This window comes from Aquarana catesbeiana, linkage group LG09 (assembly GCF_042186555.1).
Source record: "Aquarana catesbeiana isolate 2022-GZ linkage group LG09, ASM4218655v1, whole genome shotgun sequence".
Classification (NCBI taxonomy): Eukaryota; Metazoa; Chordata; class Amphibia; order Anura; family Ranidae; genus Aquarana; species Aquarana catesbeiana.
In genome coordinates, this window is record NC_133332.1 from 233750621 (window position 1) to 233768615 (window position 17995).

The 17995-nt window shown below is 41.6% G+C and overlaps 1 protein-coding gene across 1 annotated transcript in view; it reads right to left on the reverse strand.

Annotated features, from left to right (window-relative positions):
* RABL6 (RAB, member RAS oncogene family like 6) overlaps positions 1–17995 on the reverse strand; it is a 99154-nt gene continuing 81159 nt past the window's right edge. Inside the window, exons 13-16 of the mRNA XM_073599958.1 lie at positions 15820–16039; positions 8970–9135; positions 5324–5379; positions 1–3803 (exon numbers count right to left, since the gene is read on the reverse strand). Of these exons, the coding sequence (XP_073456059.1) occupies positions 3609–3803; positions 5324–5379; positions 8970–9135; positions 15820–16039 (637 nt within the window). The 3' untranslated portion in view covers positions 1–3608. The remainder of the gene's footprint in view (positions 3804–5323; positions 5380–8969; positions 9136–15819; positions 16040–17995) is intronic.

The following is a 17995-nucleotide window of genomic DNA, read 5'->3' on the forward strand; positions in this document are numbered from 1 at the left end:
TTACACACAATGTAGTTGATTTATTTTGCTCATTGCTCAATGACATACAGTTGCTTTGACACCCAGGACAGCTCTAGGCTGTGGATGCTGAAGCTATCAAAAGATGAACAAAATGGCTACCTTAACTCGATCCACGATTGCACCATGCCAAATCGCAACCATGGATCAAACCCTGGGACCAAATAAACTCAACTTTTTATGAAAATAGAACTCTCCTTTTCCACTGAGATTAATGCTATGTTCAGAATTCTGTATCAAGAACATTGTGAAAGGGAATACACACTTATACAGTCACCTGCCACCATCACCAGGGCCTGAAACATGTCTGAAGGAGAACAGTCTGTGCTGCCAAAAGTGACCAATCACAGGAAGGATCCAGTTGCTAGGGACAACACGTATATTTTCCTATCAGACCCTCTGACATAGGTTGCCCACTGTGCAGTTTTGCTAAGAGGTTTTGTTCCTCAAGCTGGGTCAATAAGACAGCATCAACTTCAATTGATAAAAAGCCTATAAACACAGCAATATGATAGGGGAACAACTGTCCAAAATGAACATAAAGAAGTGTAAAGAAGTCTCTGAGAGAAGGCGGAAGATATAGGAAAACTCTAGCCAGCTACAATAGGAAAAACATATTAAGGAATTGTTTAAAGGATTTGTATTACAGATATACCTGTCCCCTCCTCACCCATTGTAGAACATAAAGAGGGTGTCAACATTTTCAAAGCCCGCCGTTCTGTCGACTTCATGTCACTACCCCACCTTCTGCTTGCTTTTTGCACAACTAAGTAATGCCCAACCCAAAGTCTGTCTTGTGTTTGCCCATTTAAGTGCCCTTTCTTCCTGCCCATCAGCTTTAAAGCCACCATATACAGGCCTTTGATCACATGGGAGCTCCTTTTCTCCCTATATATGTCAACAGTAATGCAAAAGCAGCATAGGAGCTAAAACTCAGGGATAAAGCTCCTATGAAGGAACTCTAGTTAAACCACAGGGGTTGATTTATTAAAACTGTAGGGTGAAAAATCTGGTGCAGCTGTGCATGGCAGCCAATCAGCTTCTAATTTCACTTTTATTAAAACTGGAAGCTGATTGGCTTTTAAGCAGAGCTGCACCAGATTTTGCACTCTCCAGTTTTAGTAAATCAACCACTAAGAGCATTCCCAATGCAAGCAGAATCACCTGAAAGCCTGCTGCATTTGCCCAAGCCTTCACAAAGTGGCCACTTCCACTGCAAGACTGATTTTAACTTTCAGTTGGTGTGCAACATTTCAGACTATTTGTTATATGTCCCTGGAAGAGTTTGAGCAGGGACTTGATAATGGCCTGCATTACCTACAGTAAAACAAAATGAAGGTGCTGCCTGCACACAAGTCATCGCTCGAGAAGCTGAAAAGACTTCTAGTAGCTGAAGTCAAAACAAAGAGAAGTAGTAATGTGTGCCTCACACCTCTGTGATGGTGCCCTAATGAGCGCGAAATCGATTAAAAAAATGAGCTACATTCCATCCAATAATTCTGATATCCACAAGTGAGCAGTTTGGTCATTCTTCGCATATCTCCTGAATAGTAAGGGCTGCATGTAAAACCACGGACTGGCTGCAGCTTTTACAGATAGGCAGTGGCTACTATAACTGGCTGAAAATACTTTTATAACTCTTAATTTTTACAGCTCTTTAACAGAGGATGTGACAGCAAAGACAAATATGGAAAATTATATTAACTAAGGAATACCAGACTTCAGCAGTTTTGGAATGTTGGCTATTCTCCATAGACTCAAGCTGAAACGTGGATTACGGTTGAGTGGATTATGCCTTTAAATAGACTGATCTAATTTAAGTGGTTATAAAGTCTCTAGTTTCTTTACCTTCCTGCATTGTATGCAGGAAGGTAAAAAAAAAAAAAAAAAAAAATAACCTGTGTTCAGCAGCGCCCTCCCAGCCCCCCTAATACTTACCTGAGCCCCACCCTGATCCAGCGATGTGCACGAGAGCGGCGGCTCTCCTTGCTCTCTTCCTGCTCATTGGCTGCCACTACTATCAATCACGGCCAGCGAGCCAAAGAGAAGAGAGCTGGGGGTGGGGGGGTTAAAGACCACATGGAGAAGTTACTCAGGAGCGAGCCGTCTTGGGTGCCACCATAACAAGCTGGTTGCTTTGGGCACAGGAGAGCCAGCGTCAGACCTGAGAAGAGGATCAGTGCTGCTCTGTGTAAAACCACTGCACAGAGCAGATAAGCATGACATGTTTGTTTTTAAACCAAGCCTTTAATATCACTTTAAGGCCAGGGGATGCCCTGCTTATGGGCCAATAAGGGGCTATCATCTACTATGATTTGGGTTAAGAACAAGCAATGGTGGTAGTTTTAGATGGAAGAAAGACAATACCAGAACGCTAAGGAAACTGGAATGAGCTAACAATTTCAAACAACCGGAATGAACTTAAAAATTCAGGAAATGTTGTGGTTCTAAAAATTTAAATTTGGTCACCAGTAAAAGTATCACTTCAAACGCACATGAGGCGAAAACAGTCAAATGTAACAAGGGACAAACAACCACAGGACCGCACCACAAAAACAAAAATCGAGAGAAGGAAAAAAAGAAAAAAAACAAACACAACACAAAACCCTATAATTCAACGGCTATCCCACACCATTGTGAATTAAAAAAAAAAAAAAAAAAAAAAAAAAAAAACCAACCAATAACTCTCTGCCTCCCCCCCTTGAAATCTTCATCCAACTGGGAAGAGCCTGGAAATATTGGTGGCAGATAAAAATGTCTGCCCTTGATGTCAAGAAGAGTTAACGAGTACCGCCTGCAGAATGGTTCAGTCTCCGGATTTAAATGCACTTCCCTGGTGAAAAGAACAAAACAAAAAAATAAAAAAAGAATAACACCTAAATTAGGGAACGTAGGAGAACTGTGGCCTTAAAAAGAAAGGAGTGACCTACAGAAGTAAACTTGTTGCAATAAAAACTAATGTCAATTGTGGATATGCTGTGGTCGGACACATGCTGGTAAAAGTGACTTTGGCCCTTCCAAGGACCACCAAAGCTTAGAACTATTCAGAACCAGGCAAGTTCACTAGTGAGACCGCAGTGTTACATGGAAGTGCAAAGAGTTTTCAAGCAGCATGTAGTATAGTGCAGAACAGCCAATGTTGTGTTTTTGGTTTTTAAAAGTATATGATCACGGACAACCAACCATTGACTCCCATTAATAATCTCTGCTCCCACTGATGCCAACCATTACAGATCCAGGCAACGTTCTCATTGGTTTTGTCCATGAGAAGAAAGAGAATAAGGTCTTTTTGAGTGGGCAATAAAAATTGGTTCCTCCTGAGTGTGACTGCCACTCGAGCGTACACGTTCTTCTCATTAGCCGAGCTCTGGGTGAGGTGATATGATCCATGGAAGAGGAAGATGAGGAGAAGATGAAGCAGTCTGGTTGATAAAATGGTTCTTCTTCACCCATTAACTCTCGTACTCCCCACTGGGGGGTGCCATCATACAAAAGAACAAGGTTGTGCTTGCTCTAGAATAAGTATGTGGTGAGGGAGGCAGAGGATCAGGATCCATGAAGGAGCATGAGCACACATCTTGATGGACCACCTAGAGCTCCTCATATTCCCCACCTGAGCGTGGCAGACTTGGAGCTGCTCCACCAAGAAAGGCCTCCAGTTCATCAAAGTCATCTTTTTCCTTTGTCTTCTTAGATTTTTTCTTTTTCTCCTCTTTCCCCTCTTCTTTGTCTTTGCTTTTCTTGTGTTTACTTTTTTTCTTGCTAGATTTTTCCTCTTCTGGAGCCTGGTAATATAAAAAAAAAAAAAAAAAAAAAGGGATCTTTATTATTAGCAAAAGACTTGCTCCCCACGGTAATAAATGTAAAGAGAAATTTCAAACACCATTATAAAAAAAACAAAAAACGAATCTATAGATAAATGAATTGCAATTAGCCAATTATACAGTTGAAACACAAAACGGAATCTGTTTAAATTCTGCTCCAAGTAGTTGTAGTTCAGAAAACCCCTACCAGACACCACAGCAAAGTACTGCACTGCACAAGACCTCTGCAGACTACACTGCAGTTGGACAATATAACCTGGTCTAGGACCCACTCCAGCCTTTGATTGGGTAATCCATTCAAAGCAGCAGCACAGTGATGAGATTACCACTCTGTGCTCTTCTCCAGAGGACAGTGTTGCATGAAGATGTAGCACAGGAGTCTCCAAACTTTCAGAACAAAGGGCCAGTTTACTGTCCTTCAGACTTGGAGGGGGCCAGACTGTGGCCAGTGGGAATAGAAAATGCCCTGGTCTCAATGGGGTTAAAGAATACCCCATCACTGGTATTCGTGCGAGCAATATTACCCATAATCGGTGTCATTAGGAGGAATAGTGCCCCATTGTTGGTATTAGGGGAAGTGATAGTGCCCCATCATTAGTGTCAGTGAGAGAAAAAAAGGGCTCTGAAGTTGGTGTCAGTGGGAAGAAGTGTCCCCATCATTGGTGTCAGTGGGATGAATAGTGCCCCATTGTTGGTGTCACTTTTAGTAATAGCGCCCTGTTAGTATCAGTGACAGGAATTATGCCCCATTGTTGGTGTAGAAGGAATAATGCCCTGTATCAGTGGGAGGAATAATGTCCCAAGGTCCTGATAAATGCAAGCAAAGGGCCACATCCAGCCCCAGCCCCCCACCGGCCGCAGTTTGGAGACCACTGCTGTACAGTCCTAATTGCCTCACCCCTGCTAGACAGGAGTGGTCGGGCACAAGTCTGACTGCACAGAACTGATAATCTTTTGGTGAGTCAAACTGTTCATATATGTAGTACAAATTTCTATATATATATATATATGGTAGCAGTCCGAGGCTTGGCCAAAAGTGGGCCCGTCACTGTGGGCCCATTCTACCCAACAGCTTAGCCAAAATATTCACTCTCCTCAAAATGTTATATGTCCAAATCTAATTCTGTACATCCTAACTAAATAAACCACAGAAATCGTTCCACCAGACTATGATTTATATGGCTTTGTATAATTTTATGCTAAACAAGCACACAGGGATACTCTCATCCTGCCACTATATTTACGTCTGAAAATGGAGGGCTACATTTGGATGTAATTTATAGAATGAAATCTGCTTGGTCTAAATCGGAGTGGCAGGTCAGTAGAAGTTGATGACAGGTCTCAGTGATGGCAGCTTGTTAACTGTCTTCAGTCTTCCATAACAGTGACAAGAATCCCAGTAAGTGAAGGCAGCAAGCTGCTCCAGAGACATCATGATTTACTCAGAATGAATGCTCTATTTCATTATCAGGTTATATCACCTCTTTGCTCTTCTTCTTCTTTTTCTTTTTCTCTTTGCTTGTCTTACTCTCTTTATCTAGGAGAGAAGATTCAGACATGGATCAGCTCCACTATATATTTACTGTACATACACACACACAAACAAAATCTGTCATTTATTAAAATGTTCATTTGTAAAACCTATTTTTTTCCAAAGCTCTATGTGATCGCTAGATAGCAATGCAAACGCTGCTTGCTTTGCAGCACCCTTTGGCTTATTGAAACGGTTTGAGCTTTCTAATAAAGGATGAGTCACAGCTGTGGTGGCTCACTGAGTATTGTAAACTCTTAAACGAAGGAAGGATGATTTCAAATGTAAGGCCTAAAGCAGGGGTATGTAAGCATTTTGTCTGCTGTCATTTTTTGTATTTGGTACTAGCTGACTTGGCTTTTTGCTTATGTTTTTTTCCCTACCTCTTCAGTCTGGGTCCATGGGGTTTGGTTTGTTTGCGCTTGATGTCTGATGGTTTTGGGTATGTGGCTAAGAGGCTATGAATGCAGGTGGACAGGGTTGAGTGGCACTGTATTGTTTCATAAATGGGGTGTTTTGACTTTGCAAGTTTGGTGGCTGGGGTGTGGGCAAATGTGTATGTGTTGTGGTGTGTATGTATGTGCGTGGGTATGTGTATGCATGTACAGGAATGTAAAGGAATGTTGTGCGTGCAAGCGCATGTTTTATGTGTTGGTGTATATGTGGTTGCAGTGTGTATGTACGTGCAAATGTGTCTGATGGATGTTGGTGTGGGTGTTGTGGTTGGTGTGTGATAGTGCGGATTGTCACGAATGCATGTATGGGTGGTTTGGACATGGTCAGGATTATGTGGTTATTATGGGTGGTGGAGTATGGGGCATTTGAGATTTTGCTGGGTTGGATAGAAGGTAGGATATGCTTGGTAGAATTATAGTTTGGTGAGTGAAATTATGAGGAAGTTATGGTTGCATGCGGTACATGGTCTAAGTATGATGGAGTTTTTAGGGGGACACTGGGGAACCTGGTGTAATGCAGGCAACTCTGGGGACCCTGATGTAACGTGGAGAGACTCTGGGGACCCTGATTTAATGAGGGGCTTTGGAGACCCCAATGTAAGGGGGGACTCTGGTGATTGATGCAAGTCTGGGGAGCCTCTGGGGACCCTGATTTAATGGGGGGCTCTGGGGACCCTGATGTAATAGGGAGGCTCTGGAAAACATGGTGTTATGGGGGAGAACTCTTGGGACCCTGATGCAAGGGGGGGGGGGGGGGGGGGGGGGGCGACGACACTGAAGACCCTGGTGTAAGGGGGGGGGGGGGGGGCGACGACTTTCGGGACCCTGATGTGAAGGGGGACCCTGTTATAAGGGAGGGCTCTGGGGATTCTGATGTGAAGGGGAAAACTCTAGGGACCCTGATGTGCGGAGGAGAGGACCTCTGATGCAAGGGGGGGGGGGGGGGGATTTTGGAAACCCTATTATAAAAGCTTAGTCTGTATTTTCTAATAGTAGTAGTTAGTGAAGGTGCAGAAATTGGGGTGATCTGAGTTGGGAAGGTGCAGGAATAGGGGTGATCCAAGGTGTGCAGGTGCAGGAATTGGGGCTGATCTGAGGTGTGAACGTTCAAGAAATTGGAAGCAAAAAGCGAATGTAGGTGTGGCGCTGCTGGTTTAGGTTATTGTGTGTGTGTGTGTGTGAACCTAAAACATACAAACAAACAAACATGGTGCTAAAAATAACTTATAAGCAATCACACTTATTCAAAACATGGTATGTGAACAAATGAGAAAACTTAATAAAAGTATGAGGCCCGATATGTGATATAACCTTAAGAGTCCAATTAGTATTTGCTTTCAATTGTACTACACCCTCTGGTAGTTGTTTTGCCAGATAGTTATAAAATGGTGTAGATTGCTACTCTTAGGTGTTCTTCTGAATAGAATTGGTTAAATATACGAATGGAAATCGCAGTTTTATATCACATATCTATGCACCTAAGCTGAACATGAAAAAATATTTATGACTAAAGTGCTTTGTGCTAAATTAAATTATAAGTGGAAAGTTGTTTTTTTAGTGACATTCAATAGAAAACACAATCCTATATACATATATATATCATATACCGTTGCATTATAACTTCCAAGTGCAAAGAATGTGCTGATAATAAAGTGACTTGTGCTTAAAAATATTTGAACAAAGTGACTTGTGCTTCATAAACCCAGTGCTCGCTGGAAAAGACAATATATGCGTTTTCTTTAAGACGAAAAGTCTTTTTAAAATATAGTTCAAAGGGAGGTAACGTTGTTTTGTTTTTTAAAACCACTTTGTGACAGTGCTTCTAAACCGTGCTCTTATTATGCTTGCACTCACCGGATCAAAACACCCCAGCAGGGGTATAGGCAGTCACAGTGTCTGCCACTGTGCAGCAGCCCTGGATGTTCCCGGTCCGTGCTTTAAATGTTGGTTTACCGGCTTGGGGAACACAATGTTACTAAACAAGAAGGAACGGAACAGCGTATCCAGGTGGAAAAGGCTATAATGCACCCCCAGTTCAAGAAATTGGGACTGATCTGTGAAGGTGCAGGAATTGGGGTGATCCGAAGTGTGAAGGTGCAGGAATTGGGGTGATCCGAAGTGTGAAGGTGCAGAAATTGGGGTGATCTGCAGAAGTCCTTGGCTGGCATATTTATTTCAACCTTATCTTACATGCCTTGCAGCACACATCTTTTGAATCAAGGGTAAGTTATCATTAATCTTTGGATACTATTTTTCAAGTAATTTTTTCCTTTTGGTCATTGAGAGTGTGAAGTTGACTTTTATTTTTTGTTTTTTGTTTTTTTTTTATAACCAGCACTCTCAATTTTCTTTAAAATTTTTTTTTGGCACTGTGCTCAAAAGGTTGCCTACCCCTGGCCTAAAGCCTGGTACACACGGGCTGAACGTCAGCAGATTCAATAGAAACTGGCCGACATTTGGCCTGCGAGTATGGCAACCAGGTCGGCTTCTGTCAAAGTCTCATGACCAAAAAAAGTCTGCCAAACGGCTCCCGGCCAGCGCTCTCAGCCAAGGGCTAAGAGCGCTGACTGGAGTGTTCTGGCAGGGGGCTGTCCCCCTGTCAGAACACAATAGGTGAGGTAGCTGTACTAACATCGGATTGTTAGTACAGCAGCTCTGATTTGAGCTGTCAGGTTTTTTTTCGTTCAACCCAGTGTGGTGTGTACCAGGCTTAAAAGTTCACCTTTTGTGACATGTTACACCCATATTCAGGGTGTAACATGTACCATGTTACGAATGAACCGGCCCCTGCACCACCCTGATCTGACAACTAGTGGGGATCATCTATGAGCACTGTGGTAAGTCATTGAGTCCTCCTATCACAATGTATCAGCCTGCACATACGAGGTGCGAGCAAGCTGATACACTGACAGATTTGCATGAGATCTACTGTTAGCTGGTGCAATGCTTTACATGCTCCTGCAACAAATAATAATAAATGCACTTTTTTTGCTTGCAAAAAAACATGCATTATTTTTTGTGAAAAGGTTACCTCTTTAAGCCAAATGGCAGGTCTAATGAAATGTTTGTGGCACTTGATGCGGTCAGTTAGAATAAATGAAGGGCATGCATAATGCACGAAGCAAGCAGCTTCCATCTCACCTTCCTCGCTGTCCTTAGGCTCTTTGTCCTCAAACCCTAAACCAAACAGATCATCTTCTCTCATTTTAAAAGCGACTGTTGGAGGCTTTACTGGCTCAGAAGGACGAGAGGACATGGTCTCTTCATTGGAGCTGTCTGACATGTTATTCAGCACTGGGAATGAATCCTGAAGAAAAACACAAAGCCAATAATCAAACCTCTTTCTTTTCAATATCAAAGCTGAACAGAGATATATGAGATACAAATTTACATATATTTTCATTTATTTACTCACAAATATATTGATTTTTTTTTTTTTTTGTAAAACTAGTGCAAGTATCTCAATTTGTCATAATATTAGCCTCTTGCAATTCACTGTATTAATTTTATTACAGGTACTTATAGAGCGCCGTCAATTTATGCAGCGCTTTACATATTATACATTCACATCAGTCCCTGCCCTCAAGGAGCTTACAATCTAAGGTCCCCAACTCACATTCATACATACATATACTAGAACCAATTTACAGTGGCTTGCGAAAGTATTCGGCCCCCTTGAACTTTTCAACCTTTTGCCACATTTCAGGCTTCAAACATAAAGATATAAAATTTTTATTTTTTGTGAAGAATCACCAACAAGTGGGACACAATTGTGAAGTGGAACGAAATCTTTTGGACTTTTGAAACTTTTTTAACTAATAAAAAAATGAAAAGTGGGACGTGCAAAATTATTCGGCCCCCTTGCGTTAATACTTTGTAGAGCCACCTTTTTGCTGAGATTACAGCTGCAAGTCGCTTGGCGTATGTCTCTATCAGTTTTGCACATTGAGAGACTGAAATTCTTGCCCATTCTTCCTTGCAAAACAGCTCGAGCTCAGTGAGGTTGGATGGAGAGCGTTTGAACAGCAGTTTTCAGCTCTTTCCACAGATTCTCGATTGGATTCAGGTCTGGACTTTGACTCTTTGACTTGGCCATTCTAACACCTGGATATGTTTGTTTGTGAACCATTCCTTTGTAGATTTTACTGTATGTTTGGGATCATTGTCTTGTTGGAAGATAAATCTCCGTCCCAGTTTCAGGTCTTTTGCAGACTCCAACAGGTTTTCATCCAGAATGGTCCTGTATTTGGCTGCATCCATCTTCCCCTCAATTTTAACCATCTTCCCTATCCCTGCTGAAGAAAAGCAGGCCCAAACCATGATGCTGCCACCACCATGTTTGACAGTGGGGATGGTGTGTTGAGTGTGATGAGCTGTGTTGCTTTTACGCCAAACATATTGTTTTGCATTGTGGCCAAAAAGTTCGATTTTGGTTTCATCGGACCAGAGCACCTTCTTCAACATGTTTGGTGTGTCTCCCAGGTGGCTTGTGGCAAACTATAGACGAGACTTTTTATGGATATCTTTGAGAAATGGCTTTCTTCTTGCCACTATTCCATAAAGGCCAGATTTGTGCAGTGTACGACTGATTGTTGTCCTATGGACAGACTCTCCCACCTCAGCTGTAGTTCTCTGCAGTTCATCCAGAGTGATCATGGGCCTCTTGGCTGCATCTCTGATCAGTCTTCTCCTTGTCTGAGCTGAAAGTTTAGAGGGACAGCCAGGTCTTGGTAGCTGCAGTGGTCTGATACTCCTTCCATTTCAAAATGATCGCTTGCACAGTGCTCCTTGGGATGTTTAAAGCTTGAGAAATCTCTTTTTATCCAAATCCGGCTTTAAACTTCTCCACAACAGTATTACGGACCTGCCTGGTGTGTTCCTTGGTCTTCATGATGCTCTCTGCGCTTTCAACAGAACCCTGAGACTATCACAGAGCAGGTGCATTTATACAGAGACTTGATTACACACAGGTGGATTCTATTTATCACCATCAGTCATTTAGGACAACATTGGATCATTCAGAGATCCTCACTAAACTTCTGGAGTGAGTTTGCTGCACTGAAAGTAAAGGGGCCGAATAATTTTGCACGCACCACTTTTCAGTTTTTTTAATTGCTAAAAAAGTTTAAAAAATCCAATAGATTTCGTTCCACCTCACAATTGTGTCCCACTTGTTGGTGATTCTTTCCAAAAAATTAAAATTTTATATCTTTATGTTTGAAGCCTGAAATGTGGCAAAAGGTTGAAAAGTTCAAGGGGGCCGAATACTTTCGCAAGCCACTGTAGATATAGCGACAGACCAGATTGAAAGCCAATCATACGTGCTGCATGCAAATGTATTGACAAGGTAGTTATTAACTTTTGTATCACTTGCCCCTCTTTATTTGTGATGGAACTGTTCCCTTTCCCTTTATATTGTAAAGCATTGCACAAATTGTTGGGCACTATATAAGCACCTGTTCACACATAAACGTGCATTAAAATGCTCAAAAAATAGATGTATATTGCCTTCCACTGATGTGTGTTTACGTGCATGTTTATGTGCAATACATTGCTATGCATTTTGCAGGTTCCGTTTCTGATTTGTGGAATGAGAGAAGGAGTGAGGGAGGGAAAATGGAGAGAAAGATGAAGACATTTTCGTTTTGGAGAGGCATTGGCAAGCAGGATGTCCAGCACATAAAATTTTATTGAACCTAGTGTTCAAGCATATACAAAAGGTTGCATGATGTAGCATTCCACGATTTCCTTTCGGGCTCACAAGTGCACGCCCTTCATCAGAACACATGTGATCTGGAATGATACATCATGTGACGTTTTGTATATGCTTGAACAATCAGTTCAATAAAATTTTATGTGCAGCAATCCCTTGGATTTTTCTTTATATATGGTCAGTGGGATGCTTTCCTCATCTATGGTGAAGAAAAAAAAAATATATATATTATATATATATATATATATATATATATATATATATATATATACATATATATATACATATATACACACACACACACACACACACACACACACACACACACACACACATATAATCTCACAAAAGTGAGTACACCCCTCACATTTTTGTTATTTTATTCTATCTTTTCATGTGACAACACTGAAGAAATGACACTTTGCTACAATGTAAAGTAGTGAGTGTACAGCTTGTATAACAGTGTAAATTTACTGTCCCCTCAAAAAAACTCAGCACAGCAACAAAAGCGAGTACACCTTTAAGTGAAAATGTCACAATTAGCCATTTTACCTCTCCGGTGTCATATGATTCGTTAGTGTTACAAGGTCTCAGGTGTGAATGGAGAGCAGGCGTGTTAAATTTGGTGTTATCGCTCTCACTCTCTCATACTGGTCACTGGGAGTTCAACATGGCACCTCATGGCAAAGAACTCTCTGAGAATCTGAAAAAAAGAATTGTTGCTCTACATAAAGATGGCCTAGGCTATAAGATTGCCAAGAGCCTTAAACTCAGCTGCAGCACGGTGGCCAAGACCATACAGCTTTTTAACAGGACAGGTTCCACTCAGAACAGGCCTCGCCATGGTCGACCAAAGAAGTTGAGTGCACGTGCTCAGTGTCATATCCAGAGGTTGTCTTTGGGAAATAGACATATGAGTGCTGCCAGCATTGTTGCAGAGGTTGAAGGGGTGGGGGGGGGGGTCAGCCTGTCAGTGCTCAGACCATACGCTGCACACTGCATCAAATTGGTCTGCATGGTTGTCATCCCAGAAGGAAGCCTCTTCTAAAGATGATGCACAAGAAAGCCCGCAAACAGTTTGCTTAAGACAAGCAGACTAAGCACATGGTTTAAGATGAAACAAGAAAAGCCGCACCGGGTGAGCGAGTCTCTGGTTAATCCCCACACACACACTAGTCAGGTGCTAGCCCAGCTCGCATGCTGTGTAACATAATGAAAAAGATTCTGGATGGCTGCACTTTCAAAAATCCTTTTTTTGCAGCTTCATATGACAAGTGGTTGATAGATGGAGCAGGGGACAAAGAGGTAGACGCGTTTCGCGCAAATGTTAGCGATTAGTCATTACCTAGTGGAACTAGTTACCACAATCATCTATATACTGCTCTAATGTGTCATCATTAGGTTACAGGAGAACTAACCTAATTAAAATTAGTACTCAGCTGGTGTTACTTACACTCAAATCTGATGTAGAGAGTTTGGTACAAATCCAGTGCCAGAAAAAATCTGCTACATCAATTGAACTCGGAGCAAATTCGACACATCAGTCAAAATCATTGTATAGTAACAACATACACAAAATAATAGAAAACATGTATATATGTATACACACAATGAAGTTGATGTTGAGAACAAATGATTTTAAAAGCAAAGTGTTAGAACATCATGAGGACCGATACTGGCATATTCCCAAAGTATGGGAGATAAACGTATTTGGTTCAGATGGTGACAAGCGTGTGTGGCGGCAACCAGGTGAGGAGTACAAAGACAAGTGTGTCTTGCCTACAGTGAAGCATGGTGGTGGGAGTGTCATGGTCTGGGTGCTGCCTGCACTGGGGAGCTACAGTTCATTGAGGGAACTATGATGCCAACATGTAGTGTGATATACTGAAGCAGAGCATGATCCCATCCCTTCAGAGACTGGGCCTCAGGACAGTATTCTAACATGATAATGACCCCAAACACATCTACAAGACGACCACTGCTTTGCTAAAGAAGCTGAGGGTAAAGGTGATGGACTGGCCAAGCATGTCTCCAGACCTAAACCCTATTAAGCATCTGTGGGGCATCCTCAAACGGAAGGTGGAGGAGGGCAAGGTCTCTAACATCCACCAGCTCTGTGATGTCATCATGGAGGAGTGGAAGAGGACTCCAGTGGCAACCTGTGAAGCTCTGGTGAACTCCATGCCTAAGAGGGTTAAGGCAGTGCTAGAAAATAATGATGGCCACACAAAATATTGACACTTTGGGCCCAGTTTGGACATTTTCACTTAGGGGTGTACTCACTTTTGTCGCCAGTGGTTTAGACATTAATGGCTGTGTGTTGAGGTATTTTGAGGGGACAACAAATTTACATTGTTATACAAGCTGTACACTCACTACTTTACATTGTAGCAAAGTGTCATTTCTTCAGTGTTGTCACATGAAAAGATAGAATAAAATATTTACAAAAATGTGAGTTACTGTGTGTGTGTGTGTGTGTGTGTGTGTGTGTGTGTGTGTGTGTGTGTGTGTGTGTGTGTGTGTGTGTGTGTGTGTGTGTATATATATATATTCATTCTACCAGAGGCCCTATAGAATAAAATGATGGGTGTTGCAATTTTGTATGTCACACTGTATTTGCGCAGTGGTTTTTCAAACAATTTTTTTTTGGAAAAAATACACTTTAATAAATTAAAAAACAAACAAAAAAAAAAAAAACACAATATTTACCCCAGTTTTTTTTGTATAATGTGAAAGATGATGTTATGCTGAGTAAATAGATACCAAACATGTCACGCTTTCAAATTGCATCTGCCCGTGAAATGGCGGCAAACTATGGTGCTTAAAATTCTCCATAGATGACGCTTTAAGTGCCTTAAAGAGGAAGTAAACCCTGGTGGGTTTTACTTCCCTTTCTTCTTCCCTGCAAAGTAAAGGCATAATGTGCTTAGTATGCATTGCATACTAGCGCATTATGTGACACTTAAATGCAAATGAAGCATGTGTCGTCCCCGCTGCAGGCGAGGATTGCTATGGGGGCACCCGAGCCAAGTCACAGCTCCGTGTGTCCATTCAGACACCGAGCCCCGACCCCCCTCTCCCCTAATTGGCTAACTGACTTTGACAGCCGCAGGAGCCAATGGCGCCGCTGCTGTGTCTCAGGCAATCAGGAGGAGAGTCCCAGATTGCTAAGACACTCGTAGACATTGCTGGACAGAGAGGGACCTCAGGTAAGTAATTAGGGGGTACTGGGGAGGCTGTTACACACAAAAGGTTTATTATATTAATGCATAGAATGCATTAAGATAAAACAAAACTTCTGCCTTTACAGCTTCTTTAAGTTAACAACACTGAAAATCTTTTCACAATGGCATCTGAAAATCAGTGAGATATATTAGGCAGCAAGTAAACATGTCGTCCCTGAAGCTGATGTGTTAAAAGCAGCAAAAATGGGCATCTCAGTTTGTTGGTTATGGGGCTGCGTAGCTGCAGACCAGTCAGGGTACCCATACTGACCTGTGTCCACATCCACAAGCCTCTACAATGGTCACATGAGCATCACAACTGGACCACAGAGCAATGGAAGAAGGTGGCCTGGTCTGATGAAACATTTTTTTTTTTTTTTTTTTAACATGGTACCATGGGATATGTAGTCCTCGGCAATCAAACATAAACCAAAGGAATAAGCAGAGAAGAAGCTGCAAAGCATGCAGGGAATCCAGAAAATTGTGGAAAGAGACAACAAGCAGACAGGCAGCACTCACAATATAAAAGGAGATTTTTCAAGTAAGATTATAATGGGATTGTCAATTAAAACTATTGTTTGTATTGCTATTCCAATGCTGATAAAATTAGAATGTATGTTGTGACAGATCTTGTTTAAAGCTGAAAGCTAAACCAACAGAAATATGAAGGCTGCCTACCATACTGAAAATTATGCTAGAAGCCTCAACATTCCTCATTTGTAACTACCTCCTGAACGTAATGGTGATCCTCTGACTTCAAATGTACAACCCAGGACAAGTATGCAGCCTGTAAAGTCCAAACATTTGGTATACATAGTTCTGTGCCAGTCACTCAGTAAGTACTAAACCTACTGAAACTCTGACAACCAATCATTTCCAGACCAAATTACCAATGCCCCCCTTTTCCCCCCACATAATACATTTCAGGTGCTTTAAAACAAAAGGGTGTTTAAATTATTACAGTTAGTTTGCTTAAGAAAGTCTGTTCCCTGCCAGAATTCTGCAGAGATGGACCCTTGGAAGCAGTGGTTTAGCCATTCTGGCTCCATCTCACCTGAGATTTGGGAACATGATTTGAATCTTCACTATCAAAATCTGGGTCATCCATAACAAAGGAAAGCATTTGTGTGGCGATCGGACCCTCCTGGTCACTGTCTGAATCCTCTTGGACCTTGACTTTTGCTTTCTTGGATTTGCTAGATGCCGGTGCAAGGGTGAGGGCTGAGACGGGCTTCTCGGGGTAAGTCTGAGGTGCTGAGACTTTAGAGGGTTTCCTGAAATATAAAAGAATTGCACAATGACCAAGTGGCATAACAGCGAAGCTGAATCATTTTAGACAAAAAGAAAAAGAAAAAAAAAGAAAGAAGAAAAAAAAAAAAAAGTTGAGGAGATGGACAAAAATTGTTCCCCAAGGATTTTGAATGCAGACTCCCCTATTGGAGATCTTCGGCTCTCATCTCCTTGTGCCTTTGGCCCCTTTTGGACTTTGGCATACGGGAGGTAATGGAGTGGATTAAGATAGCCGTTTGCTGTTCTTGGGAGAATTAGAGACCTAAATACTAGCTTGTGTGTACTCTGCTCCTGTGATTTTCAAACCTATAGGTCTGCTTGTGTACTGGTTATTTAAGTACGCACCTCCAACTTATTTGATAGCATTTGTCGCAGACCTTTGTTTTTTTTCTCCTTGTTCGGTGACTTAATTTAATCAACCCCACTACCTTATAGGAACTGTTGATGTTGCATTTTAGATTTCATTGTGAAGTGGTACTATATTTGGAATTTCTCCATTGTGCATCCTTATTTGTCTACTAAAACGTTTGTGCAAAAAAATAAAAAAAATAAAATTGCTCCTCAGTTACAAAGCAATTAATCAGATCGAGGCACCTAGTTATCAGGACTAAAAAGAAAAAAAATTAACATTTTAAATAAAATATATTTATAAGTTGGGGGAAAATTCCATATTTTATATAACTTATGTATATATGAGATATCTCTCTCTATACACATACATATACACAGACATTTTTAGGAAGTTGATTCCAAGCCATTATAAATTTCCCTTTAATATAAATTGTTGTCCAGCTAATGTGCATGGTGAATAAATGTAGAATTCTGGATTGCTATAAGAGATCATTACTGCCATTTCCTGTGTCCAGTGAAGATTTAAGAGCCGACAAGATGTTGGTGCAGTAGTACAAGATATTACCAGCTGGCAGGACAAACGCAGCAATAAAATTCTTTTAGTGAATTACTATGATCAATACTGTACTACAATAAAGAATGCAGCTCAAAGGTTGTCCTAAAGAGACCTGCAGTCAATGCAGGAGGTTATGCTCTCTGTGTATCCATAGAGCTATTACTCCTCGATCGTGGCTGTGGATAGGAAGGGATGTGCAGATGCCTTTCACTGCAGAAAAGAAGGAAAAGCCATTCTGCAGAATAATGCTACAACAAATCAGTGAAGCGTCAAAAGTATATTGTACAATATTTTGAAGGCGTTTCTCCATAGCTGCAAACCTTTACTGTTTACAGATAAGTTGTTTCCTGAAGCATGAACAAGCTGTCTCTTAAAAATAGGATTTTTTATTACAGCTTACCTGTAAAATCCTTTTCTTGGAGTACATGGGACACAGAGCCATGATGTACTCCAAGAAAAGGATTTTACAGGTAAGCTGTAATAAAAATCCTATTTTCTTTATCATACATCATGGGACACAGAGCCTTAAGTAATTACTTAATGGGATGTCCCATAACAACGCCACATGAGGGGTGGGAGAAAACAACCCGCAGGGTACACCCAGACTTGAGGATCTATACTGCTGGCTGCAGCACACTGCGCCCGAAGGCGATATCCTCATACCTCCTTACAGTCACCTGATAAAACTTTGTGAATGTATGCACTGAAAACCAAGTTGCGGCCTTACAGATCTGAGCCATGGAGGCCTAGTGACGCACTGCCCAAGAAGCACTAACCGACCTGGTAGAGTGCGCCTTAACTTAAAACGGGGGAATCTTACCCCCTGAATCATAAGTTTGAATTATCACTTGCCGAATCCACTTAGCGACAGTGGATTTCAACGCTGCCTGTCCTTTTTTAGGACCCTCCGGCAGAATAAATAAGACATCAAGTCTTACGAATCTGAGCAGCAATAGATTTTCACTGCTCTTACCACATCAAGACAATGTAGTGATCTTTCTTCCCTGGAACATGGTTTTGAAAAAAACGATGG